Source organism: Sinocyclocheilus anshuiensis, unplaced genomic scaffold, assembly GCF_001515605.1.
Source record: "Sinocyclocheilus anshuiensis isolate Anshui unplaced genomic scaffold, SAMN03320099.WGS_v1.1 scaffold2340, whole genome shotgun sequence".
Classification (NCBI taxonomy): domain Eukaryota; kingdom Metazoa; phylum Chordata; class Actinopteri; order Cypriniformes; family Cyprinidae; genus Sinocyclocheilus; species Sinocyclocheilus anshuiensis.
The window spans coordinates 179,927-207,396 of NW_015542486.1; the positions used below are offsets into that span (position 1 = coordinate 179,927).

The following is a 27,470-nucleotide window of genomic DNA, read 5'->3' on the forward strand; positions in this document are numbered from 1 at the left end:
GGCTGGATTCAGTGTCTGGGTTTTGGTATCACAATGACAGAACCGACACGCAGTCCAGATCCACTGACCTCCACCGCAGATACCACACTCAGTCAGCAGGACATCACATAGAGAAATCACTATTATATGCCTTAAAGATTCTCTATACTGTTTTCTAAAACCAGTTCCAGTCCTTGATTCTGATTGGACAGCAGCTGTGTTTTATTCACGATAAAGAACAGCTATGACCGTTTCATCCGGTTCTGTGCATCACTGAGCAACACCCTTAGCTACATAAACAATCAATAATGTAGTGTCGAAACTGTTCCATGTGTTATGTATTCAGTAAAATGAACTGTTTATTATTTATGTAATGAATAATGAGTGAAGGGGTTGCAGTGACTCGTGTCTAACAACGCCCTTCAGCTGTGACTTATTCACAATACAGCACAGCCTCTTATTGAATGAATGAATGAATGAATGAATGAATGATGAATGAATGCATGATGCTCTTATTGCTTACTTATCACTTTCTATTAATATTACATACTAATACTAAATGCATATTAATAGGATTAATTTAGTATTCATATTATTAATGCTAAAATAAGTATTAAAAGTGTTGAAAGGCTCAAGCATTTTAGACATTTCAATAAAAAATAGTAAATGTATTCAGTAGTAAATTATTGCATTGCTGTGTAATAGTAATTAAATAAATGCCTTTATAACTTTAGTAAGAATCAGTGTAGAATGCTTAGTTGTCATGCCATAAATTTCACATTGCAAAAAAAAACAAGATCCTAAATGGCCTTCACCTTATTTATTTTATTTTAATGAGGATTTATCAAGGATTAATGTAATAGAAATGTTAAAAGTAAAATATCAAAACATGAATGGCAAATTTTCATTATTACTTTATCATTTAATTAAAAACAAATAATAGTTTTAATGCCGACAGATCATGAAAACCATATGTCTGCAGCCATAGTTTTAGAGTACATTAATAATTCAAACATTATTTTTAATTTTCTATTACTTATTTTTTTATCAAAGCAACAAGTTAATGTAAATGATGATTATTTGAATGCTTAGGTTATAATATGTTATCTAATGAGGTCAATTATTTTATTCATTATATATCCAATATTTTTATTATTGATACTTTGTGCCAGTTTCCCAGGAAGTGGCTATTTTATTATCTTGAATGCATGGGATAGAAATAGTGCTTTATTCACAAAAGTTTCTGTGATATTTCTAGTTGAATTCGCAACTTTGGATGTAAACATAGATATTGTTAATATGTTCTTTTAAAACTGTCTCAAAATCTGAAAATATGACGACAAATGTTTGTGGTACACATTGTCAAAATTAAGTACTCATTTTTCGTGAGAAAATAGTAAATATCAGTAGTATACAAAATATTAAAGCAGACGTAGATGAGTTTGTTTCTTCATCAGATTTGGAGAAATGTAGCATTACATGACTTGCTCACCAGTGGATGCTCTGCAGTGAATGGGTGCCGTCAGATTGAGAGTCCAAACAGCTGATAAAAACATCACAATAATCCACAAGTAATCCACACCACTCCAGTCCATCAGTTAACATCTTGTGAAGCCAAAAGCTGCGTGTTTGTAAGAAACAAATCCATCATTGGGATGTTTTAACTTCAAACTTTTGCTTCTGGCTAAAATATGACTCCATAATCCATAAAAACGCTTCATCCAGTTTACTGGTAACATTTACAAATAATGGTTAAATGATTGGTAAAAGGAATTCTCCCCATATGTTTAGATAAGATGAAGTGTTTTGTTGTTGCAGGATTCTGAACACGACGCTCTTCGAGAGCTGGGAGATCATCGGGCCGTACCCGTCCTGGTGGCTCTTCAACTTTCTGCTGGTGGTGCTGCAGGTGCTGCACATCCTCTGGTCCTACCTCATCTCCCGCATCGCCTTCAAAGCCATCATGAGAGGAAAGGTGCGCACAAACCCGCTGTTATTCACTTGCTCTGAGCCACATGTTCAGGAGGTCCACGTTCATGTTGTGTAGTTACACGCGTTTCCTCTCTTTTTATCTTTCTCTCCTGCAGAGCTGGTTTGTCTTTCCCCTCTCTAGCTGCTGGAAGGCTGTTCCCGTCTTTCAGCTTCTGTCCTGATAGAAATCTTTTGCTATTTCTGCTAAACTCGCTCGCTTTAGGGGCTTTCCCTCTCTCTCAGTTTCTTCGGCTGTAAGTCTGCTTTCTTTACTTGATTTTCTGGTTCATTTTGTAGCAACCTGAAATGTGAATTAAACTGAATGTGTTTCAAAGGACTAGTTTACTCCAAAAATGCAATTTCGCTGAACATTTAATCTCCCTCAGGCCATTCAAGATGTAGATGAGTTTGTTTCTTTATCAGCTTTGGAGAAATGTAGCATTACGTCACTTGTTCTCCAATGGATCCTCTACAGTAAATGGGTGCCGTCAGAATGAGAGTCCAAACAGCTGATAAAAACATCACAATAATCCACAAGTAATCCACAACATCAATTAACGTCTTGTGAAGTGAAAAGCTACTTGTTTGTAAGAAACTAACTTCAACTAACTTTTAATGTCAAACCGTCTCTTCTGGCTAAAATATGACCCCATAATCCATAATAATGCTTCCTCCAGTGAAAAAGTTGTCTCGTCTGAATCAGGAGAGACATCTGCATGGATGAAACATTGTTTACAAGCCAAAACCGCTCTAAACTGTCTGAGGATTTTCACTAGAGGAAGCGTTACTATGGATTATGGAGTCATATTTTAGCCAAAAGCAACAATTTGAAGTTAAAACTTCTTAATGATGGATTTGTTTCTTACAAACATGCTGCTTTCACCTCACAAGATGTTAATTGATAGACTGGAGTGGAGTGGATTGTTGTGATGTTTTTATCAGCTGTTTGGGCTCTCATTCTGACGGCACCCATTCACTGCAGAGGAACCATTGGTGAGTAAGTGCTGTAACGCTACATTTCTCCAAATCTGATGAACAAACAAACTCATCTACATCTTTGAGTGGAGGATTTTGCTTTTAAAGCACCCAAGCGCCCTCTAGAGGAAGGCCGCCAACATTTTCCAGCCAGAGAATTGAACCAAAACAGTCCTTTAATTTAAAAAGCAACCATTGGATTGGTCTGCTTATATAAAACCATTAAACAAGTTGATAAAATAATTAAACAATTTTTTAACATACTACATCCAGACCATTCAAAGTACTACAACTAATACCCTAAATGTCGTTCCAGGTGTCCAAAGACGACCGCAGCGACATCGAAAGCAGCTCGGAGGAAGAAACCGAAATGTCACCCAAAGAGCGACTCAAGACGGCTTCATCCCGAGGAGAAAACGGCACCAACGGCCATTTTGGCTCCAAACCCTGGAGCCAGAACCACAACAACTGGTGACGCTCCTTCCACGTGGCCTTACGCACAAAGAACTCATGTCCCAGAAATATCGTGTTGGGACTATTGCTCATTCCCTGTACCTCACTCTAACACCAAAACCGAAAAAACACCAACAAAATCACCCTGTTGTGGGACTTTTGAGACTCGATGACAGAGATTGGGGCATCATTCCGGTGATGATGGGACAGTAATGACATTATGGCCACTATGAGAAGCTTGTGAAAGAGAAAAACGATTATATTAGTGATATTTACATTCCCTCGTTTCCTTGTCTTGGGAGTTGAGAAGATGTTTCTTTTCAACGCTTCGTTTTACTGAAGTCATGGAAGAAGATTCTCTTCAGATTTTAATGGTCAGATGTACTTGAGTGTCCATATACAGTTGCCTTTCTTTTTGTTTTCATTGTTTGTATTGGTAACTGATGTGTTTGTAATTTGTTTCCTGTGCTGTTTTTCATTTAGCTTTTTTATGTTTGGAAACCAAATAAGGTTATTAAAATGAAAGCTGGGCCTTTTTCCTGTAATGAGATACTTTTTTGATTTAATTGGGGAGTGTTTTACCTTCCACTGGAAATCAGGGTGGATTCAATTAAACAAATATGCATAGAAATAAAATATGAAAACTTAAATAATAAGTTTAGAGTTCCCGTGGAATTTTAAAAGTGTAGTTTCCTGTCTTGTAGTCAATTTTGAATTTTTTAAAAATGTAAATTTATATACTGCAGAAAAGTTGGAATTTCCCGATCATAATGAGCATTGTAAATGCTAAATGCAAATAATAATTAAATTAATGTTAAATAATATCTAGGTCCTGAAGCAAAACCAGTTGAGAGCTACTGGTACGTTGAATAAAACAGTTATTTTAATCATATTTATACACTTTATAGTGTTTAATATTTTGAATTTGCTTTTATTTTTATATTTTCCGTTAACTTAAGTTGTAGTAATTGTATGTGCTTTTGTCATTTTGTTTTAAATGTAATTTCTGCTTAGTTTTAATTTATATTTAAGATACAGTATTATTTTAGTACTTCAATCTAAACTTGTTTTCAGTTGGCTGATCGATTTAAATTTTTCATCTAATATTTATGTTTTATTTCAGCTTTATTTAAATGAACAAAAACTAGTGTTGTCAAAAGACCCGGTATTTCGGTACCAAGTCGGTACTAAAAAAATGAAAACGTTACGGTACCAGGTTTTTTTAAGTACCGGTGGTACCGAGTACCCGGTCAACCCGGTTCTTGATGCGCTATCAGAAAGCTATCCTCTTCCAGTGTTGCCAAGTCCGTAGTTTTCCCGCGGAATTGGGCTGCTTAACACTGTTGCTGCGGCGAATACTGAAATTTTGGTACCGTGACAACACTAACAAAAACTATTTAAATAATTTTCACACCTGGAAAAACATGATAAAATCATGTGTTAACAGCTGTGGGAACCCTACAGATCTATAGGACATGCACAAACACTCACGATAGTAGATTTAACAAGGATCATTTAATATATTACAACACATAAGATCTCACTGAACTCCACAAAAAGGCAAATGAACCCTTCGAGGGTCACGAACGCAGGTGGGTTTCTGCTGACAATCTGCTGGGCCACATACTGTCCCACCCGTGTGGCATGATCAGTGTCAGGTTAACTGATTATTTACAGCCCGTGTCTTCAGTCTTTAATAGTTTCTGAAGCCGCGCTCTCATTCTGTGCCGCCAGCTCCAGCTGTTTCTGTCTCTGCATGTATCGCTGAGCCCGCAGGACGCACAGGTATCCGCCGTACACCGTCAACAGCATCATGGAGCCCGAGAAGAGCTTATAACCCGCATCAGCGATGCGCTTCCCACTGAGCATGATGGATCTGTGAAAACCGAGTTGAATTAGTAGCATCTCGGAAAACAGAATGTTTCCCTAATGTTTGCCATTTGTGAGGTGAGGTGGGGGAACCAAATAAGAACGTTCTGCAAACCTAAAAAGAATGTGTTATGTCTGTAAAGGCTGGCTAATCAAACACAAACCTTAAAGGGGTCCTATTATGCTCTTTTACAAAGTCTTGATTTTGTTTTGGGGGTGTACTAACTAGAACATGCTCTCATGCTTGGTGGTTCGAAAAACGCATTATTTTTCACACAATTTACATTATTACAGCACCTCTCTCCCCAGCCTGGCACAAACGGCTCGATTAGTTCCGGCTTTGATGAAGGTCCGCCTTCCGAAAAACAAAATGTGTTGTGATTGGTTAGCTGTCCCAGTGCGCTGTGATTGGCGAACAGCTTAGACGGTGTTTCAGTACTGCCACGCCCCTTGCTCCGTCTTTCAACAAAAGCTTTTGGGTGAACCCGGCACTGTCCTCCCTCGTGTTGTGGAAGCTGTCCTCAGTAAAATGCACAGCACACAATAGCAAATTGGGGTTATAATGCTCAGGAACAGAGTTAAAAAATAAATTGCAACCACTGTTTCCTGACATCATCCGCTTTCGGAAGCCCAAACAAAGACGTTTGGTGTTTCAGGCGGTCGCACACCGGATGAAAAGCGCAGCGTCGTGCCACGTCTTTAAAATTCAAATACATTATTTTCTATGAGTGTAGGCACACCGGCGGCGCCGTTCGGCGTCTGTCCGCGGCGCCCAGCTACGTCGTGTTGTACTTGTAAGAATTGTTCTAAACATGCCGAAAATGTGATGCTACAGCACAGCAGCTCTTCTTCTTCTTGGTTTTCTCTGATGCACTAACTCTGCAGCAGCACTTCTTATTCGTTGTTTCGTCTGATGCACTCACTCAACCAAGCGTTCTAACCACAACCTCGCCCCTCCCCACCCCCCAACCATTAGAATTTCTGTAGGCGGGAATTATTTGTAATGATATTCCAATGAGCCGCTTTGTGACATCACAAACCCCGGAAAACCAACGCTGTAGTCCAAACGAGCCGTTCGCTGTAGTTCTTGAAAAGGGATTTTTTAAAAACAAAATATCTCCCTTTGGAGTGGACTTTGAGATTTGTAACTTTCTAGATCTTTTTTATGCCCAAACATACACACTACACACTGACTAAAATTAAAAAAGTGAAAAAGCATAATAGGACCCCTTTAAAAACTGTCTTGGAAATGACATGAGAACCAAAAACTAACATTTCTAGAACGTTCAGGGAACCAAACAATTGTTAGCATGGATACACACACGTATGTCACGGAGAGGCCTATTTGACGCCTGCATTAACATCTGCAAGACTTATTTTTTCAAGTGTTTGCTCATCTGCAAAACGTCTATGTGACGTCTCCTATCAGATGTCAAATAGACGTTTATTAGATGTCTTTAAGATGTTTATGATTTAGAATGTATGTAAAACTGACATCTAAGAGACGTCTGTCAGATGTTTGTTCACAGCAGATGCTTTCCAGATCAAGTGATCTTTAACATGTGCTATGTCAAAGCTCAAAAATCTGAAAAGATCTGAAATACGAATAATATTTTAAAAAATGTGCCAGTTTTACTAAAGAAAATCTGACAACTGTAATTGTGTAGATTTGTCGCTCTAGATTTAAAATCAAGATTCAAGATCTTTAAATACGTCAAGGAATACAATGGTATTACCATGGCACCATATTCAATAACGATTATAACTTTTGTTCGTGCATGCTAATTGTATTTCTCTTCGGTTTTACAACACATCAGCATGAGTTTGCTTCTCAGCTCTATATCTAAATCACAAAGTCAGAAAACAAGCTTTAGTCAGCTTTCTTATACATAAATATTGTTTTAGAGTCGTTTAATATTACTGCGTTTACCTCAAATATGCCGAATGTGGAGTCTTACCTGTTTAAATTACAATTCAAAGTATGAGGAAATCCAATTCTGTTCTCAATGTCAGGCAAATGGTTTGTGCGCATGCGCAGTTACGTAACGCTATGGCGGGGCAGAAGGGCAAAATGTAGTAAAAACGTTTTCTCTCGTAATTTTCCTGAGAGTTTATAAACTCCATCATCTTAAAGGTAATATTTTACAGCACTGAACCGAATATCCGGGTTTAATGGCTGACTTTTACCTTTATAATGGCTGCCTTTTTTAATTTATAAATGTGTACAATCGATCCGAAATGAGGAACTAGTTTGTTTTATGGCAACGCGCGCCGTCAGGAATTATTTTGTTGTTGGACAGACATGGAGACTCACGTTCCCCATGTGAATGACGAGGAAAACGAAGATCCAGGAGCTGCTCCTTATGGAAACTTCATCAATTATTACACCTTCAACCCGCCAGAGAATCGCCTGAGTCTGATACCAGAAACTCTGCTGGAAGACATCGAACTCGGCTCTGAACGCGTTTTAATACTGGACGTGGGATGTAATTCAGGGGTAAAAATGACAGATTACTCTCATTTCGTGTTTAAATCATCATAGTGTGCTTTTTATTATTAGATATTACGCTTATTAAATAATTTTTTTATTCTTTGTATGCTGTGGTTATCTGTAAACACAATAAAGCTGACTTCCCTTAACATTTAGGCTACCTTTCAGATTTTTTAAAAAACTTATTAGACATATATTACTAACAGTTAGCAGTCTGTGTATATGCATTTGAAGTGTTAAATGTAAAGCCAGTATAAATTAGAATTAATCGAGCAATATCAGATTTCCAGACATGGAAAAGTCATGGAATTTAATAGTATATTTAAAATGTCATGGGAATTAATGTGGTTGATCTTAAAGTTGATAAACTGCTGTTTATGAGACTTCTTTAATTTTGTCATACATATTCAAGAATGAGTGGTTTTAATCACCAAAATGTGTTTTGTATTATTCCCTCTGTTTGTCAGGACTTGTCTGTTGCTCTCTACAAGCATTTATTGCATGAGGAGGCCTCTGGAAGTGACTTTTCTAAAAGAGAAGTGTATCTGCTTGGATTTGACCTGGACCAGGATTTAATCCTTCGCGCGCAAAACTCCAACCCCTTTCCCCAGAATATCCAGTTTGTCCCCCTGGATATCACAGATGATCCAGAGAGCCGGGCAGTGCTAGAGTCCTACTTGGGAAGGTTTGGCTGCCCCCGCTTCCACCTGTGCACCTGTTTTGCGGTGACTATGTGGGTGCATCTGAATCACGGAGACGCAGCGTTTCTGTCTCTCCTCTCCAGACTGGCGTCTCTCTGTGAGTTTCTGCTGCTGGAGGCACAGCCGTGGAAGTGTTACCGCTCCGCTGCGCGCCGGTTACGCAAACTGGGGCGCAGTGACTTTGACCACTTCAAGACCCTTGAGATTCGAGGGGACACGGCTGCGCATGCTAGAGAGCACTTGGAAAAGCGGTGCAGCATGGATCTGGTGCAGAGTTTCGGTAATACAACATGGGACAGAAGTCTTCTGCTCTTTAAAAGACGATGATTTGGAGCAAAACAGTCGGACAGAAGTTTAATCAGTCAAGATCAGTCTACAGCTGACACTTGACTGTAACCCTAGTCTTGTAGACTATGATTCTATTTAGCAACCACAAGAGGGCACTATGTATGCGTTGCCATTTTTATTTTACATGTTTTTTTAGTAACAGTATGTCTAATTGACAGATACAAGTGAGTATTATTAAGAAGAAGAAGAATATGTTTGTCCCCTGGATTATATTTATATTTCTAAATGAACAATTGCAGACAGATGGATATAGTCTCTTTTAGCACATGCTCTAAATGTTTTAATTTAATAAACGCTATACTCCACTGTAGTGTTTCAAATGTCTAGTGTATTTACTGTTTTCTTAGAGCGTTGCGTATAAATAGAATTTAAGTTGCTTTATATACACAATATTTTAACTGCTTATTTTACAAATGAGCAAAAAAGTAAAAAAATATGTACACTGCCAGTCAAAAGTTTTTGAACAGTAAGATTTTTATGTTTTTAAAGAAGTCTCTTCTCCTCACCAAGCCTGCAATCATTTGATCCAAAGTACGGCAAAAACAGCAAAATTCTGAAGTATTTTTTTTACTAATAACCGTTTTCTATTTGAATGTATTTTAAAATGGAAGTTATTTCTGTGATTTCAAAGCTGAATTTTTAGCATCATTACTCCAGTCACATGATCCTTCAGAAATCATTAGCTACTATTCTTATTTTCTGCTCAAAAAACATTTATTATTATTATTATTATGTTTAAAACAGCTGAGTATAATTTTTTCAGGTTTCTTCGATGAATAGAAAGTTCAGAAGAACAACATTTATCTGATATATATATATATAGTTTGTAACAATGTCTTTATGCCATGTCTTTATCATCACTTTTGATCGATTTAAAGCATCCTTGCTAAATAAACATATTAATTTCTATAACTTCTTTACAAATATATATATATATATATATCTATGCAGTGTTGGGGGTAACGCATTACAAGTAACGCGAGTTACGTAATCAGATTACTTTTTTCAAGTAACTAGTAAAGTAACGCATTACTTTTTAATTTACAAGAGAATATCTGAGTTACTTTTTCAAATAAGTAGCGCAAGTTACTTTTTTTTTTTCCAATTTATTGATTGACAGCTCTCCTGTCCCCATGTTGAGAGAAATCAGATGTTACTGAAAACAAACAAGCAAGCCCTGTCCAGATTTAAAAAGTAACATAACGCATTACTTTCCATAAAAAGTAACTAAGTACCGTAATTAGTTACTTTTTTATGGAGTAACGCAATATTGTAATGCATTACTTATAAAAGTAACTTTCCCCAACACTATATATGTGTGTGTGTGTGTGTGTGTGTGGCCTACTAAAATTGGCACACGTTTCCAGACTGAACGTCACAGAGAACTCTTCCCGTGCTCTCAGTCAGAATTCAAACAAAAATTAACAGACGAATAACTTAACGGTCTAACTTAGTGGCTGTTCGCGCTTTCTTATATGTGTAATTATTTGAATATAACGTTTATTGGACACTTCAATTTGAACAAATCAAGTGAAAGAACCAGAAATACATTAAACGAAGATGTTTTGGACGAGGAGAGCTGCTTCTGCGAAATTGTGAAGCTTTGTGGTAAGAAATAATATAATTTCCTTTATTATCATAGTCAAGCTTAATCGAGTTTGTGAATGTTAAGTAATTTGGAGCAATTTAGGTAATGAAAGTAGGTGTATTCTGGCTCCACCATGATGCTTTTCATCACCCAAAGCTCTTCAGGATGTTATTTTGATTAAATTTGGGGTTTGTCTGATTCAAGGTAATGTTAAACCCTCACTAACCATGGTGCGCTGAATAAAACCCCTTCAGACATATATAAACGGCTCCTGTCTTCCTCAAAAATTACTCTAATTCTCATAATTGGGATTACAGTAGAACTGAAACCGCTTCTGTTGAAATATTGCTCAAACAGAAATTATTCCCAAGGCTGTTGTTGGTGAGTTTATGAAGCTTCAAGCTATTGAGAAGAGGGAGCATCAAGGACAATATGAAGAATATCATCATATCATGTTTTACTGTCACAGAGTGCATATTGACTGTCCTATGTGTGTATTTGCCTGTAGCCAAATAACAAATTATTTTGTTACATTTGAACAGGTTTTACAGGAAGAAATGCTCAAATTGCACTGCTGAGATGTTCACTTTGGTGTTATTTTTCAGGCCTTCTCGTTTCTTTCTTGTTGAAAAAGGTAAGTGTTTATTTCTTCTGTATGGTTTGTGCTCTTACAGACATTGACTAAACTTACTTTAGGTCTTTATTCACACCACAAACAATTATGATTTTCAATTATGACTTCAGGACTGTCTGCACTGTAATTTTTTCAAGTGGTGAAATCAGATCTGTTTGTTGAGATGGTGTATCAGGTTGCAGGTATACAAGATATACTGATGTTGCATACACATTGTGTCCAAAATAGTGTTGTCAAACGATTAATCGCGACTAATCGCATTCAAAATAAAAAGGTTTTGTTTACATAAAATTTGTGTGCTGTGTATATTTATTATGTATATATAAATACATGACATACAGTATATATATTGAAAATATTTACATGTGTATATATTTATATTCATATAATTTACATTATATATATATATATATATATAAATATTTTTAATATATAAACATACCATATATTTTTTTAAATATATACATGCATGTGTATTTATATATACATAATAAATATACACAGTACACACAAATTTTATGTAAACAAAACCTTTTTATTTTGGATGTGATTAATCGTTTGACAGCACTAATCTAAAAAATAATAAGTAAATAATCAAATGCAATAGTTCAGACTGAAGGAAAAAAGAAATATATTTTTTAAAAGCGTTAGTTGTATTGCAATCATGTGCAGGCTTGATCCTTTTCAAAAATAAAAATGTTGAATTCTGTAGAATAAATCATTCCATAATTTCATTTTATATAGTCATTCAATTTGTATTTATATTGAGTATATATAGTATTTCAATGAAACACAGGGTCTTTGTTTTTTCAGAAAATTAATTTCAGATTCTTCCCATTGATCCATAGAAAGTCAAAAGAAAACTACTTCTATATTTAATGTTATCTGTCATAGGTATAGTATAGCATTTTTGATCATGGTTAACACTTCAGTGAGTGCTGAATCTGGTGTTGTTTCTGGTTTCAGTAGTCTTGATCAGGATTTTAGATGATGGAGAGCTGTTCTGCTGAAAACCATTCACCCCTTTGGAACCTGTGAAGAAAAACAATAATTCAATAAAACAATAAAAACAATAAGTTTTCAGATTGTGTATGATGGTCACACTGTATGCCTTTTAAAATGCTGGTAATTAACTCAACATGAAATGGGATTTGTGACCCATTTTACTTTTGTAATATGATGAAGAATGTCCTCTTTCACTTTCAGACAAACTGTGAGACTTGAATTTCTACATGGACAATTGATTGGAAGTGGCTGTTTCATAAAGGAATTGACCAGCGGCAAATATTTTTGAGAAGCCTTTTGACCAAGAGGTGTCAAAAATTCAAGAGCATCTCCACATATCCCAATGGTAATAATGCTTTTTTAAATCACAAACAAAACCAGAACCCTCTCTAGAGGGAAAGACAGTACATTACAAGCTGTACAATGCCATGGGCAATGTCATGTAGAAGTGCGTGTATAATGTGGCCATTGTTGTAATGAATAATGTCCCATTAGTCCATTTACACTTACTGTAGTTGGGAACAGCCTGGATGTTCACAATGGGCTGCTGTCCAATTCTGTAAGAGGTAAGAAAAAATGAGATGGTCAATATTTATTAATGCTAACATTTCAGTTCCACCCCTCTTAGGAAGAATACACTGTGCTAAAACAGGACTCATTGCGTTACCTGTCCTCCTCGCCTTCCAGCAGCTTCCTGTAGGTGGCGATCTCTATGTCCAGCGCCAACTTGACGTTCATGAGCTCCTGGTACTCGCGAAGCTGACGAGCCATGTCCTGCTTGGCTCTCTGAAGCGCCTCCTCCAAGTCCTTAATACGACCTTTGGCCTCCTTCACAGTCATCTCACCACGATCCTCGGCCTCCGCTATCTGGTTCTCCAGGTTAGAGCGCTAAATCGATTGTAGCCTCGAGAGTTAGCGACCACTATGGGTTTTGGTTAAAGCAAAGGTGATGTAGCACATTTCTCACCTGTGATTTAATAACCTCGATCTCGCTCTGCAGACGGCTGATCATGCGGTTGATATCCGCAATCTCTCCTTTAGTGTTTCGCAGTTCGTCGTTGTACTGAATGGCTTGAGAGGACATCTGATCGAACTGAGCAGCACGAGATGGAAAAACGATCAGTACACTTGATTGATTGATTGATGTCCGTTCCAAAATGAAAGCTGTTTATGAAGTTCTGAAGAAAAACACCTCGTCAACATGAAAATGTACCCTATTTACTTTCTTAATCCATCTTCTGGGATTACTCATTCCAAAGGAAAAAATGTCTTCAAAATCTTTTATTAAAATGTTAAGATAGGACTTTACCTACCCAATAAATTCCCAATGTATTGGTCCCATCCTAGATTTTATGTCACTGAATGTGCTTTGTCAATCAGAAATACAGTTCGAAAATGGCATTTCATGTTGACTTGGCAACCAATTTATAAAAGGAAACCGTTTGTGTTTTGTATCTACCTTGGACTTGTACCAGGATTCAGCCTCTTCGCGGCTCTTGGCTGCGATCTCCTCGTATTGAGCCTTGACTTCGGCCACAATATGATCCATGTTGAGGTTTCGGGAGTTGTCCATTTGCACAATGACAGACGTGTCTTTAATGCTGGCCTGCAGCTCACGCAATTCCTGATCCATAGAGATGAAGCAAGTTTATGTGTAGTTTAGCTGTGTGGAAACTACTGTAAACACTGTACTGTATATTTCTTGCAAGCCATATTAGTCGAGATGTTTGTTTTGGTCCAACCACTGTTTCCTTAAATGGCAAATTGTAGTTAAATATTTAAAGAAAAACAGTATTCTTTGTTTAGTATGTAGTTTTATGACTGGTTTTCTAAGTGTATATGCATTACCTCATCATAGATAGTCCTCAGGAAGTTGATCTCATCAGTCAGGGCACCAACTTTGTCCTCCAAATCAGCTTTCACTAGATACGCAGAGTCTACATCCTGCGGGACACAGTACTCCATTTTTCCTCTTCTCAGTTGCATCCTTGAATAACTTGTATGTCTTCCCCCCCATGCCCCAGAAAAGACTTATATTGATATATCAAAACCTACATCTCTTGGAGATCTTTAGTATGCAACTTTGACTTCTTGCTGCTCTCGGTAGGTAGGCCATTGAAAACAGATCTCCTCTAGTGTATAAATAATGCCGCGTCCCCACCCAGGCTTTTGTCAATGGTGATCTGATCCCTTCAGGCTCAGAGCTCTTTACCCCTCCCAAACATTTCATTGTTCCCTCTCCTGGGCTGCTTTTATTCAACGTGTTGTGAAAGTTTAACTTTTCCTGGTCCTGAAAAAAGTCCATCTTTTCACTCTGTAACCTGCCCTAACCCCACATTACAGTGAGGTCATACCTATTGGTTTGTGTTTCATAATGTGTAAAAATACTATTTTTGACCTCTGACGTATAGCCATCTAGGTATCCCACCTTTTTCAGAATCACAAAGTCGTTCTCCAGGTTGTTCCTTTTGTTGATCTCATCTTCATATCTGAGTCAAAGAAAATACAAAGTGGATATTTGTGAATGTGAATCTGTGAATGTGGACAAAGTTTGAAAGCACATTTATAGCAAATGTGATCCATTGGTTTTGATGATACCCAATCCCATTTATTATCAAGGTTAGAATAAAATCACTAGCAGGTGTGGCTCTATAATTGGTTTCTCAAAGAAATACAGGAGTGTAGATCTAAATACTTGTGTTTGAAGTCCTCCACCAGTCCCTGCATGTTCCTCAGCTCTCCGTCCAGCTTGGTCCTGTCATTGTTGACCACATCCATCTGTCTGCGCAAGTTGGCCATGTAAGCCTCAAACATGGGCTCAACATTGGACCGGCCCGGGGTCTGGCCATGCAGCAGCTCAAACTTGGTCTCCAGCATCTTATTCTGCTGCTCCAGGAAGCGCACCTGTAGAGGTAACAATAAATATTTCTTAATTCAGTTTTTCATTATTTTTTCAGTTTGTCTTTCATATGGAATAGATATAGAAATAAAGATAAATTTGTGCCATGTTATCGATCGTCAAAAATGTATTTGACTAATATATTATTTTGTATATTATTTAATTTAATAATACAGAAATTATTTATTTATATAATTATTTAATTTATTTAATTAACATTTCTAGTGTCAGTATCAAAATTTTGAATTTAAATATAAGTTCAGTATGGGTTCAGTATGACTGATGAGTCTCTGTATTCAATGTTATTAGAAATGTTTTAAGCAGAGCTAAATGAAGCAAAAAGTAAATCCTCAGGTGGCTTCTACAACATCATCTAAAGAATTGCGCTCAAAGTAACCATATTTGTACCCAGTATACTGAAATATTGATGTAAAAGTTGTTCACCTTAATTGTAAATCTTCCTTGAGGAACATAAGGTAGGTTAATTAAAGTGTTTGACTAATGCTCTGTTACTACAGTTATTCCTGTCATCTTTTTATAAGAACAAAGAAGAATGAGTCCACTTCGGTGGAATTTCAGCATTTTAAGAGCACTTCTTTGAAACTTCTTCAGTTCACTGCACATCCTGAAAGCCTGGCCGCTTTAACTGATGCCCACCCTGCCAGGATGGACTCATTAACGGAGCAATATGACTCCCCATTAGCTGAACGTTAACACTCTGGAGAGTAGCCGCTGACCTAGTTGGGTTCTTCGTAAGTCCTTAATTTTGAGGGCTTTAAAAGCCGACCTGAGACCCGTGTTGGAGGACCCAGCCCTGCCCCAACCCGCAACAGTGACTTGGTTGTACTTCAGTGCGATTGAAGTGTCGATTTCAGTCCAGCGGGCCCCTGGGATTCGGTTGCATTGTCCTCCGGCACACAAAAGCTTCCTTCATACTCGCTGGGATAGTGCTGTCTTCAGTGGCTTGGTCAGATCTGACCTGCTTTTATCAGGTTACAGGCTTCAGAGAAATGGGTCACGCTACAGAACTATCGGTTTCATGCGAGTCTACCAAAATCACCTTTCGCTCAGAGGTTTGAGATGTTGATCGTATTAAGACTTTATCATCGATGTGTTGGTTTTAACATTCAAAGACCTTTACTTTTTGACTGAAATTTTACAAAATATTCTCTGTGAACAACAGACCCAACTTTACCTTATCGATGAAGGTGGCAAAGCGGTTGTTCAGCGACTTGATCTGCTCCTTCTCCTTAGTGCGCACCATTTGGATGTTGGGGTCGATCTCCAAGTTGAGAGGCGCAAGCAGGCTCTTGTTGACAGAGACGCTAGTGATGGGAGGCCCCAGATAGGCAGAGCTGGTGCTAAAGCTCGGGGCAGATGCTCCCAAGGAGATCCCACTTAAACTGCTGTAGCCGTAGCCTCCCATCTTCCCACTGCTCCTCACAGAGCTGCTGGAACTGATGCGCTTGCTTCTCAGACTCATAGTTGAACAAGAGAAACCGTGGAGAGCTGCAGTGGAAGACGTTTCAGATGTGAACAGGTGGGAAGACCTGAGCGATACGGGTGTCTCTCTGTAGAGAGGCTGGGCTTTTAAAGTCCAACCAGGATGGGGTGGAGAGTTCCTATTGTGGGAAAACCTGTTTCAGATTGGACACACGTACACACTGTCTGCTTTATCTGAGCTCCTGGATGGGCAGTGAACACGCTCGCTCTCTCTGTCTCTCTTTCTTATTGTTTCACCATGCTCATGTTCCATCTAAATGTTTAATGTGGCCCATGTCAACAACATTCCCATACTAACTGCATGTTTTCATTTTCATTGATGTATGGTTTGTTAGGATAGGACAATATTTGGCCGAGATACAACTATTTGAAAATCAAAAATGAAGTTTTGATATATTTACGGTAGGAAATTTACAAAATATCTTAACGGAACATGATCTTTACTTAATATCCTATGATTTTTGGCATAAACGAAAAATAGATCATTTTGACCCATACAATGTATTGTTGGCTATTGCTACATGCTAATTATGACTGGTTTTGTGGTCAAGGGTCACATTTGATAGAGTTCTGAGTAAAGTCTACCTTTTTTGCAGTTATGCCAGGTATTTCAAATAGCAAAAACAATGTATTTCTATTCATCAAAACCATGCTGTTTTTTCTCTCCAACAGTTGTAGTTAATCTAAGACTAAATGTTGAGAGGTCCACCTACTGGTAAGACCTCTTTTTGCTTGCTTTGTTGTCATGTAAATTGTTTGAAAACTGAGATAGACGTTTTGCTCTCTTTATTGTTTTGTGACAGATATTAAAATAATGTTGTTATATATTATTTTAAATAATAGAAATGTTAACATTTAGCAGGTTAAATTCCCTTATGTGCTCCTGTTATCAGATGCTATTTCATTTTGCCAAGAAACGTAAAATACACATTTTCTTTTATAGAAAGACATTTGGTCGATGTTGCATTCGATTATTGTTGCCTGTAAGATTAATAAGTTGTTTAGTATGCCAGCCATGTCGAATAGCAAAAACAACGTATTGCTATGCAGACAAAACCAGTCTTCCCTCAAGCAGTCATGCAGTTACAGACATGTTGAGAGCTCCATCTACTGGTAAGTTTTACTGTTTTTTTTTTTTCTATTTTCTTTGATTTATTTTAATGTATTTTTTATGTTTTGTTAGATGGTTTGGTCTCTGTATTGTTTTGACTTAAGATTTTTAATTAAGATTTTTTTAAACTATAATAATTCAGATGCATCCAAACGGTTAAATGAAACTCATAAACAAAGATAGATGAAAGCAGTATTAAACTCCAAAACCTCAAGAAATAATAATAAAATAAAACAATTAATTAATAAAAAAAAAACACAGAAATGCATGAAAATAGCTGACAATGACTAATGCAATTTGAGGACTATTATAATATTGATTAACTGGAAATAATAATAATATAAAAAAGTTAAAGTTCTGGTGGTAGGTTTATAAGTACTAATGTAGGAAACTTTTTCCTCGTCGAAGCAGAGACCAGGAGACGTTGGGATATCTTTCATACAGAAGTCACTCTTTATTGAGGACTCGCTGTGCGTCGCTGCAGTCATCCAAGTGAACTACACTTTTAATGCTTTCCAATATCAGCCTAAATGGTTACCGTTGCTAAATTTTGCTGTTCTGTTACAATTCGTATCGTGATTACGATTTTTGGTGCTGTGAAATCAGGATTTGAATGTATTTTCTCTTAAAATAGGACTGCGTGCATTTTGCTCTATTGTATTATGAAAATGCACAAAAATGATTGTTTGTGGCCAATCTGAATCACAAAGCCATTTTTACAACTTAATTTTACTCATTTTCCATCTTCACTCTCATAACATGAGATTATTCTCAGTGTTAGATGAATTTTGATGCATTTTTATAAACTCTTGATTCATATACAAAGGACCTATTTTGCATTTTTATGTTTTATATTTCCTTAAGTGTTCCTGATATCAAGCCATCTCAATCAGTTTTCAGACTTGCCCAATTTAAATAGCTTCAATCCTCTCATTACAGAGATTACAATCTCTATCTAATTACAATGACTATAGAGCTGGCAATCCTCACAGGAGGAGGTCTCTATTGTGCCTTGTCGGGTTATCTGGTGTATGTTTTGCACGTGAATACAGTTTTATTTTTTTTCCCTCCAGTTTCCCGCCGCCTGGCGGTTTGGCCAATGATATTCCAGTATTTAAGGACAGTCAAGAAAAGTAGCCAATGAGAGAGCGTTACTCTGAGTTGCATCTTGCGTCCAGCGCTAACAAAAAAGAAAATGGATGAAACTGTTAAGGACAACACGGAGGAGTTTGTTAACGGTATCAAGGAGGAAACAGATGAGGCGATTATTTTGCCGCCAGCGCTAACAAAAAAGAAAATGGATGAAACGGCTAAGGACAACACGGAGGAGTGTGGTATCAAGGGGGAACAAGATGAGGCGATTATTTTGCGGCCAAGGCAAAAAAAAAAGAAAAGGGATGAAACATCTAAGGACAACTCGGAGGAGTGTGGTTTTAAGGAGGAACAAGATGAGGCGATTATTTTGCGGCCAAGGCTAAAAAAAAAGAAAATGGATGAAACATCTAAGGACAACTCGGAGGAGTGTGGTATCAAGGGGGAACAAGATGAGGCGATTATTTTGCGGCCAAGGCAAAAAAAAAAGAAAATGGATGAAACTGTTAAGGACAACACAGAGGAGTGTGTAAATGGTAACACGGAGAAACAAGATGAAAACGATGAGGTGATTGATTTGGTGGAATCTTCTGATGAGAGTGCCGCTTCCAGCGTGGATTCCACAGAAGAGGAGATGTTCCTCGATGGTCTGGATCCCCTCTTGGATCGGTAACTTTACACATATCTGCAAAGCCTCTTTTATATATTTTTAAGGCGAGGCACCTCAGGTGAATAGGGTAAAAATATACCCTAAAAATAACTAATAGTTATCGCCTTACCTAGCTGATTGATTACATTGATAATTGCAAACATTTTTTGTATTACAAGTTTTCTAAAATGTTAGGTTTAGATAAGCAAATGAGTCATTATTTAATGAAACGTGCTAATTTGCATAAAGTTCTTGTACAAAAATCTAAACACTGGATGAGGTCAGTTTCAAAAATTCTTGTTTAATTTTCAATAGTCAACAGTTTTTACAGAGGGAATTTTGGGTATCTCATTTTTGTCATTCAGAAAATGCTTAGAATGGACAGAAAACACTATTTTCACAATTGGGGGGAGGGGGGTTAAAATGTTGCATATAATCAAGCAAATTATATATGGACAAATCCCTCTGTAAAAACCTTCAGGATATAGACCGGAATGAAAAATGTAAAGTTTGGTGTAAGTGCTACTGAAGTGGAGATTTATGGCTCAATGTAGGAGGAAAAAAACTCATTTTGAGAAAATGGCCTTTAAAAATATGTATTGTAATTGAAGTCTATTGACACAGATAGATAAAGTGCTATAAAATAAACACTTAACAGTGTCTTTTGGATGTTTTCATTCCACTAGTCTGAAAAAACATTTTATGAAAAGCCCAAAATCTCAAACTTGACAGGTGCATGAAAAAAACAGTGTTTTTGCCTGCAGTGTCTCCCCTTAAAGCTGGTTTATACGACATTTAATGAAATATACATACGAATTTGATTGGAGCTAAATGATATGCCTTGAGGGCATTTAACAGTTTAATGGTCAGCATCTATATAACTTTACCCAGGTTAAAAAAGTACACTTCCATACTGTACTTAAAATGCTCTATTTTCGAGCACTAATTTTGTACTTAATGTACTGAAAATTATTCTTTAGTACTTCTTAAGATAAACTTAAGATCAACAAGTTTACTCAGCTGTGCTGTTTTAGGACACCATGAACTAAAATGGGCTTTTAAAATACTATCTCTGTATTTAAAAAATGTATTGTTACCACTTGTAGTACACTTGAACCCATCTTTCATACGCTAGTACACTCAAGTGTACTACAAGTGGTAACTAAATACATTTTTAAATACAGAGATGGTATGTTAAAAGTGTGTTTTAGTTCATATTTTTGGTGTCCCAAAATAGCATAGTTGAGTACACTTAGTTTATCTTAAGAAGTACTAAAGAATAATGTTTAGTATATTAAGTACAACATTAGTGCTCAAAAATAGAGCACTTTAAGTACATTATTAGAAGTGTACTTTTTTTAAAAACCTGGGTAGGTTTTCCAGATTGCATTTGTTCGATTAAATTTACAAATCTTGACTTGCTTTATTAATTATCCCACATAAAACGTTCTGCATAAAACACTTCTATTCCATGTCAAGAAACCGCTAACAATTACTTTAGAAGTATTAAATGCAAACATAGCGCCTTGTTCCGATTTTAATCGAAACAACATTTATTGGCTTGACCTGAATAATTATAGTACTGCCTTCTGTATAGCTGCTTTATAGTTAAATTAAAATAATTTCATAATTGGTAAACTTTGCAACATTGAGACTGTTATTTAAGTAAACTCAGGTAAACCTTAATCATTCTTGAATTTTTGCAATACTATTTACTGTTTCTTTGTTGAAACTATATTCTATTTTTAAATGTAACACATTTGTGTCTGTATATTTACATCACTAATGCCAGTTTGTTGTCTTGCTTAATGCAACAGGCTTTCGGATACCTCTGATGATGACTGGTATCCAGAGGCCACTCCACAAAAAAAGAAGAGATCCGGTCTGTCTTCTGTAGAATCTTGCAGATCTGGTTCACCCACTTTTGTGCAAAGTGGCAAAAGCAGAGGTAGGAGAAGCAGCATGAGTCGATCCCTACCTTTTCCCTCAAGCATCTTAGAACAGAAGTGGAAAAGTGTAGATGAGCCTGATGTTGAGCCAACACAGCCAACATTCAGACCTAAAAACACACCCGGCCCACAGCTGGTCTCCACTGCAACATGCAGTCCTATGCAGTATTTTGAGTTGCTCTTTTCAAAATCAGTGCTACAGAAAGTTGTAGAACATACAAATGCATATGGAGCCATGCGTCGTGAAGGAATGAAGACACCATGGGAGGACATTTCAATAAAAGATCTGAAGTCATTCATAGCACTGGTGATTTACATGGGCATGCTGAAATGCTTCAAACTGACAGACTACTGGAAGAGATCAGACTTATACAGTCTGCCGTATCCTGCAAGAATCATGTCTGGAAGGAAATTTTTTAGCATGTGTGCGGGGCTCCATCTTAGTGATCCTAAAGTGGATGCAGAGAATGACAAGAAGAGGGGAACACCTGAATACGACCGCCTGTGTAAGATCAAACCGCTGTACCAGGACATTAGGGATGCCTGCAGAGCCTCTTTCCATCCCTCTCAGAACATCTCCATTGATGAACGAATGGTGGCATCGAAGGCTAGAAATGGACTCAAACAATACATGAAGAACAACCCTACAAAATGGGGGTACAAACTTTTTGTACTGGCAGATTCCCTCTGTGCCTACACTTGGGACTTCTTCATTTATGAAGGCAAGGTCAATTCCGAGAAGAGCAAAGGCATTAGTTATGATTCTGTCATGAGTCTGACAAATGAAAAGTTGTTGGGAAGCGGCTACAAGCTGTTTGTTGACAACTTTTACACCAGTCCCAAGCTCTTCAGAGACCTGCTGCATAAAAAGATCTGGGCTTGTGGCACCATTCGTGCAAACCGCTTTGGCCACTCAAAGACACAGGCTCCTCGTGGCAATATTCGCTGGTTTAGGGAAGACAATCTGCTTTTTGTTGAGTGGAAGGACAAGAGAGACGTACTGATGTGCTCCACCTTTCATAAGGCCTTTAATGGGGACTCCATTAAGAGGAATGTGAAAGGAGCCGATGGAGTTTGGGCCTTTCAGGATTTCCCCGTTCCAGCCGCAGTGCTGGATTACAACAAGTTAGTAGATTTTATTCAATGGTGTGAAGTAGGGCTGGGCGATATGGCCTAAAAATAAAATCTGCTTTACGATTTAAATCGATTTCTCCCCCCTACTTAAAATCAATCTGCAGATGACAAAGAAATTGTTCAAAACAAGTTTTAACTTTTATTTTGTTTTGATTTTACCTTCTGGGATTTGATCTGGATTTCCCCCTTGGGGTTAAATTGCAAACAGAAACAACAAGCCAAAAAGACAAGATGGCAGGCCCTGCCATTGTAAACAATGAAAATGCAACATAACATAAAATGTAACATAACATTCTTATCATATCGGATACAGTTTGTAAATGTTTGTAAGACTAGGTCAGTGGTCTTCACTATTTTTTTCATGGGAGCCGCACTGATAGGGCAAAGTCAATCAGAGAGCCACTTTTACCGCGAAGTATCAAAAGTTACATCTAGTCATAAATAGCATGTCTTTTTATCAATCACTCATCCCTGATATGCAATGCAAAAGGGGCCATCATTCTTTATAATTTACCGGTCAAATTTGTATCTGAGATGAGATGATTTATTAAAAAAAAAAAAAAAAAAAGCAGGATGACACCTCAGAAGCGGATAAACTAGACAATTATAATCTTAGAATGTGCTGCTCTATTCTTTTTAAAGTAGATCATTATAAGACACAGCAGTCACAATATCTATCATCCAAGTGCACATTCAGAGTTAAGAGATTAAAGCTGACAACTCCGCAGTGAGTTAGTGTCATGGACGTTGGACAGAGCAAGTGTAAATATCTTTTCTAGTTTATATTTTCATCTTGTAATGCTGCTGTTTTAGGAATTTTTTTTTTAATATAAATTATTATTTGTAATAGAGAAGACACTGTCTGACCGTGTCTACACACCAGACGCGGCACGCGCTAAAAGTCTGTCTACACTTGTTGACACTACAGTTGCAAATCATCTGAACGTAGTGTCATAGTGTAATACGTCATATCATCGTATTATTTACTGCCATGCGAGACACAAAGTAAAGCTTGACGAGCCGCGCAATAAGTAACACTGCTGTAGGTTGGTTTTTGGCGGGTGTGCTTGTGCTGCCGTTTGTGCTGGTGGGTGTGCTTGTGCTGCCGTCTTGTCCGTTTCGTAGGGCGTAACATCTCTCTCACTCGGCAGCATGCCTCTGTTTGAGGTGCTGCAGTAAATTGGTCGTACTGCTACCTTTGCTAGCAACAGACTTCAAACACACTTTGCAGCGGGGTGTTGTTTGTTCTGCGTCTGACGCCGCAAAACCGAACCAATTCCAAATTACGGATGACACTGTGCCTTTCTTGGAAACAAGTTCTTCCCTGCTCGCTGCCATGTTGTTTGTGTATCTCTATGGCAAACGCGCGCGGGGAGGGCCGAGCCCATTCGGAACCACGGGAGCCCAGAGGGGAGCGTCGGTGGATGTTAAAAAGAAAACCGATTTTCATTCAAACAAATCGACGTAAACTACACATTCGAGTTAATCGATAAAATCGATTTATCGCCCAGCCCTAGTGTGAAGTTTGTGATGGTAATGCATTGCAAGTGAGTTATGTAATCTGATTTTTTTAAACTAACTAGTAAAATAATGCATTACTGAGTGACGCAATGTTGTAATTCATTACTTCTAAAAGCAAGTCTTATAATAAATCACAATTTTCCTTTCATTCCAGGCACATGGGAGGAGTGGATCTGTCTGACGCCCTTATAGGATATTACACAGTTCTGCATAAAACAAAAAAATGGTATCGGTCCTTTTTTTACCACTTTGTGGACATCGCTGTAGTCAATGCCTTCATTTTGCACCAGCAGATGGCCAAGATGAAGAACCAGAAGCCTCTGACCCAGAAGGACTTCCGGGAGGCGCTTGTTGCAGAGCTTGCGGGAACAGGACCTGCATCCGCCTCTGCACAAGAACGACAGGTTCCTGCTACAGATTCCCACCTGCCCAAGTACATCAAAGGAGACAGCACTTTTGGAAGACGGAAATGCAAACTGTGTTCCAGTAAAACTCCAGTCATGTGTGCAACTTGCCGGGTGCATTTATGCTTTGTTCCAAAGCGTGACTGTTACAGTAAATGGCATGAATTAGCTGATGAGTCTGACGCAGAGTAATGCCCAAGGTACACACTACACTCTAGAGCTTGCGAACAGTTGAACGCGTAGCCATTCAAAATATACTCTATTTGACTGGGTGCGCGAACGCAGATGCTGGACACATGCCCTCTAGGACGTTTCATCTTTGTCCAGCGTCTACACTTTTTCTCCAGAGGTTTTGACAGATAAAAATATCTTTGTACTCTTTTAAACTAAAGTTGCACCTATCTCTCATGCACACGAGTGCTTGTCAATGCAGGCGTCTGTTGTTGTTGCGGTCTCTCAATTTGTTTAGTCTCTTTTTGTCTTCTATTTTGAAACAATGGCCAGTGTTGCCACCTAGTGGAATAACTGATTTGTGCAAAACAAATGTAATGCACATGACCTGCACATACAAAGTAGGTGTAGTTACAAAAATTGGACGGTGAGCGTAAGGTACGCATGTACTTTTCTGGTGGAAAATTTGTATCACACACACTGAACCAGTACCCTCGCGTACAGGTAAAACCTGAAGTATAGTTTGGGCTAAATGCTTACAGTGCAGTTTATTCATAAACAAGTCCAAACTGCCAACCAAAACTCAGAAATCAAGATAACCAGAAATGCAACATGAAACTAGCAAGACATTGATGACAGACTAATGGCATGTGAGGCTTATAAATACTAATAAACTGGAAATATCTTAAAGGCATTTTAGCTTTTAGTGGTAGTTTTTTGAGTACTCGCATTGCAAGTAAATATATGAAAAAATCTCCCATGTTCTGTTGTGCTGGAACCACACGGGAACTGTATTTTCAGGCTAACTTAGCTGTAAAATCTGTTAGGAACGGTTTGTAATTGTACCAAAACATGTTCCAATAGAAATGCTATTGGTACCGATACCTGTCAGATTCTGAGCTATGTGACATGATGGAAAGGTGCTTAATATTAGTCTTATATCTTTAGAATTTAACAACACATTTTATATTGGCGTTTTAAAGGTGTAAAAATATCTTTGTCTGGTTTAAAAGATGTATGAGCTGTTTGTAAATTGTTGCATGTCATTAAATAGATTTCTTCTAAAGTGCTGTTTTAGAGTCTCCTTTTGGATATGTACACACAACATACATTGCCAAAAGTATTGGAACACCCCCTTTTAGTAATTTCCATGAGTACAAATCTTAATGTTTTAGCATATAATGATATTCTAGGGAATTGTGTGCTTCTAATTGTATAGCAACAGTTTGGACAGGACACTTTTCTATTCTACTTTTGTCCATATAGTGTGCAAAAGAGAAAAGAAATGATTGATTCAGTCAGTGTGGAAGAACTTGACTGGTCTGCAGAAACCCAGCTGAACACCTCTGGTGTGACTTTAAATGCAGACCTTGAGCCAAAAACTCACCACCAAACACCAATGACTTGTATACAGTATATGGACAAAAGTATTGGGACACCTCCTTCTTTAGAACAGCAAAAGGCACTTCCAAAACTGTGGCAATGAAGATAGAATCATAATTAGTGTATTTAAAAGTTGTATTTCCACCTCTGTTGCAACAGCTTTGGAAGAGTCTAAAATATGTACAAGTCATTGGTGATGAGTTTGGCTAAAGTCACACCAGAGGTGTTCAGCTGGGTTTCTGCAGACCAGTCAAGTTCTTCCACACTGACTCAATCAATCAGTTATTTTTGAACCTTGCCTTATAAACAGAGACATTGTCATGTTAAAATAGAAAAGTGTCCTGTCCAAACTGTTGCTATAAAACTAGAAGCACACAATTCCCTAGAATATCATTATATGCTGAAACATTGAGTTTCGGACTCATGGAAATGACTAAAGTAGTCCAACCTGTTCATTAGAAGGGGGTGTCCTAATACTTTTGTCCATTTCTTTTCCAAAGTGAAGACTTCCCCACGAGGATTTTGCTATTCGTCTTTGGACATGTCCATTCAAAAATGTCCTCGCGTGAATTGCAAAAATGCCTTCGGGGTATATAAAACTTAAGCGCTTGCTTTGAAAACATCCAATCAGGATCATAAATTCCTGTACGGGATACCTGCTGTTTTTTCGGCCAATGACTGGATGGTAAATCACGACAGACAAGAACAATAGCGAATGAAAGTGCGATCGCAGTGGTTAACGGGTTTATTGCATTCTGCAAGAAATCTCCGCATGGTGTTTTTGCTCAATTTGCTGGCGCGAGCTACTCTTACCTGCGACCCTGTGCAGCGCTGCATTTAACGATGGATGCGTGTAATAAGGAGATGGATGATAGCGTTATGGACAGCTCGGAGGAATGTGTGAACAGTGATGAAGAACAAGACAAGACCAAAGAATGGGATGATTTATCTGACAAGGAGAGTGAGGCTTCTAGCCACTCTGCAGTAGAGGAGATGTCCATCGATGAGCTCGAAACTCTTCTGGATGAGTAAGTTGATACATATTTTAAGACATTTTTATTGTTATACGAAAATATGCATGCCAAAATAGCAAATGTATGAATGAATGATCAAATGAAAAATAAATTTAGCCGTTTTGTTTTATTTTATATATTTTAGTATTAATGTACTCTATTTCGTTTTGTCTTGCTTGGATCATAATCAATTCAAATCACGTAATGAATGAATGAACCTGTAGCACATGGATATACTGTGGGGTAGAGTCAATACGGGCAGTACGCTCGTCTAACAAGAAACAGATTCACTTGTCAGTTGACCCAGCAGTGTGAAAATTATCAAGTCTTTTCATTCATACATTATGAATGGTGTGCACAATGTGAAAAGTGCTATAAAAATCAAATTGGCTCTGTACCCGAACTTGAAAGTGGACTCTGATCTCTATTACGTTATTGTGACTCAAACCACTTTATCTTGTTTTTAAACGGTCTAATATTGAATTGTTGTTATTATAGCATATTGCTGCCTTTTTTGAAACATTCACCCAGCGTAATGCACTCTAATTAAACCCGCGGCTTTATTCTAATAAAAATATCCTTTCTAATTTTCACGCAGTCGGCTGTTAAAAATGCTCTTCATTCCAC

General features: G+C 37.7%; 5 protein-coding genes across 5 annotated transcripts in view; 3 read left to right on the plus strand and 2 right to left on the minus strand.

Moving 5' to 3' along the window:
* Positions 1-3,996, plus strand: part of LOC107694004 (ceramide synthase 5-like) — a gene marked incomplete at its 5' end in the record, with an annotated part of 25,897 nt that extends 21,901 nt beyond the window's left edge. Inside the window, 2 exons of the mRNA XM_016493617.1 lie at positions 1,798-1,954; positions 3,242-3,996. Coding sequence (XP_016349103.1) covers positions 1,798-1,954; positions 3,242-3,400 — 316 coding nt within the window. The remainder of the gene's footprint in view (positions 1-1,797; positions 1,955-3,241) is intronic.
* Positions 3,997-4,896: 900 nt separating this feature from the next.
* On the minus strand, positions 4,897-7,349 carry LOC107694010 (cytochrome c oxidase assembly protein COX14 homolog). The gene is made up of 2 exons (XM_016493622.1): positions 7,206-7,349; positions 4,897-5,254 (listed from the first exon to the last, which is right to left on the minus strand). The coding sequence occupies exons 1-2, from the start codon at positions 7,277-7,279 to the stop codon at positions 5,065-5,067; spliced, it is 264 nt and encodes an 87-aa protein (XP_016349108.1). The 5' UTR covers positions 7,280-7,349; the 3' UTR covers positions 4,897-5,064.
* Positions 7,350-7,530: 181 nt separating this feature from the next.
* LOC107694008 (pre-miRNA 5'-monophosphate methyltransferase-like) lies at positions 7,531-9,087 on the plus strand. The gene is made up of 2 exons (XM_016493621.1): positions 7,531-7,744; positions 8,206-9,087. Exons 1-2 carry the CDS (start codon positions 7,550-7,552, stop codon positions 8,764-8,766), a joined length of 756 nt encoding a protein of 251 aa, XP_016349107.1. The 5' UTR covers positions 7,531-7,549; the 3' UTR covers positions 8,767-9,087.
* A 2,812-nt stretch (positions 9,088-11,899) lies between these two features.
* LOC107694007 (keratin, type II cytoskeletal 8-like) lies at positions 11,900-16,424 on the minus strand. Its single transcript, XM_016493620.1, has 9 exons — positions 16,109-16,424; positions 14,710-14,918; positions 14,443-14,503; positions 13,863-13,958; positions 13,474-13,638; positions 12,982-13,107; positions 12,682-12,902; positions 12,525-12,571; positions 11,900-12,041 (listed from the first exon to the last, which is right to left on the minus strand). Exons 1-9 carry the CDS (start codon positions 16,394-16,396, stop codon positions 11,938-11,940), a joined length of 1,317 nt encoding a protein of 438 aa, XP_016349106.1. The 5' UTR covers positions 16,397-16,424; the 3' UTR covers positions 11,900-11,937.
* A 2,265-nt stretch (positions 16,425-18,689) lies between these two features.
* LOC107694006 (piggyBac transposable element-derived protein 4-like) lies at positions 18,690-25,440 on the plus strand. The gene is made up of 3 exons (XM_016493619.1): positions 18,690-19,288; positions 21,086-22,342; positions 24,027-25,440. The coding sequence occupies exons 1-3, from the start codon at positions 18,723-18,725 to the stop codon at positions 24,466-24,468; spliced, it is 2,265 nt and encodes a 754-aa protein (XP_016349105.1). The 5' UTR covers positions 18,690-18,722; the 3' UTR covers positions 24,469-25,440.
* Positions 25,441-27,470: the final 2,030 nt, after the last annotated feature.

Excerpts from the sequence above, each read along its gene's own strand:
- LOC107694010 (XM_016493622.1), bottom strand. The coding sequence starts at position 7,279 with ATGCGCACAAACCATTTGCCTGACATTGAGAACAGAATTGGATTTCCT. Across the intron at positions 5,255-7,205 it reads TTGAATTGTAATTTAAACAG|ATCCATCATGCTCAGTGGGA; the intron begins GTAAGACTCCAC and ends CGGTTTTCACAG.
- LOC107694008 (XM_016493621.1), top strand. The coding sequence starts at position 7,550 with ATGGAGACTCACGTTCCCCATGTGAATGACGAGGAAAACGAAGATCCA. Across the intron at positions 7,745-8,205 it reads ACGTGGGATGTAATTCAGGG|GACTTGTCTGTTGCTCTCTA; the intron begins GTAAAAATGACA and ends TCTGTTTGTCAG.
- LOC107694007 (XM_016493620.1), bottom strand. The coding sequence starts at position 16,396 with ATGAGTCTGAGAAGCAAGCGCATCAGTTCCAGCAGCTCTGTGAGGAGC. Across the intron at positions 14,504-14,709 it reads GTGGAGGACTTCAAACACAA|ATATGAAGATGAGATCAACA; the intron begins GTATTTAGATCT and ends TCTTTGACTCAG. Across the intron at positions 13,959-14,442 it reads ACTTTGTGATTCTGAAAAAG|GATGTAGACTCTGCGTATCT; the intron begins GTGGGATACCTA and ends TGTGTCCCGCAG.
- LOC107694006 (XM_016493619.1), top strand. The coding sequence starts at position 18,723 with ATGGATGAAACTGTTAAGGACAACACGGAGGAGTTTGTTAACGGTATC. Across the intron at positions 19,289-21,085 it reads CTGGATCCCCTCTTGGATCG|GCTTTCGGATACCTCTGATG; the intron begins GTAACTTTACAC and ends TTAATGCAACAG. Across the intron at positions 22,343-24,026 it reads GCAGTGCTGGATTACAACAA|GCACATGGGAGGAGTGGATC; the intron begins GTTAGTAGATTT and ends CTTTCATTCCAG.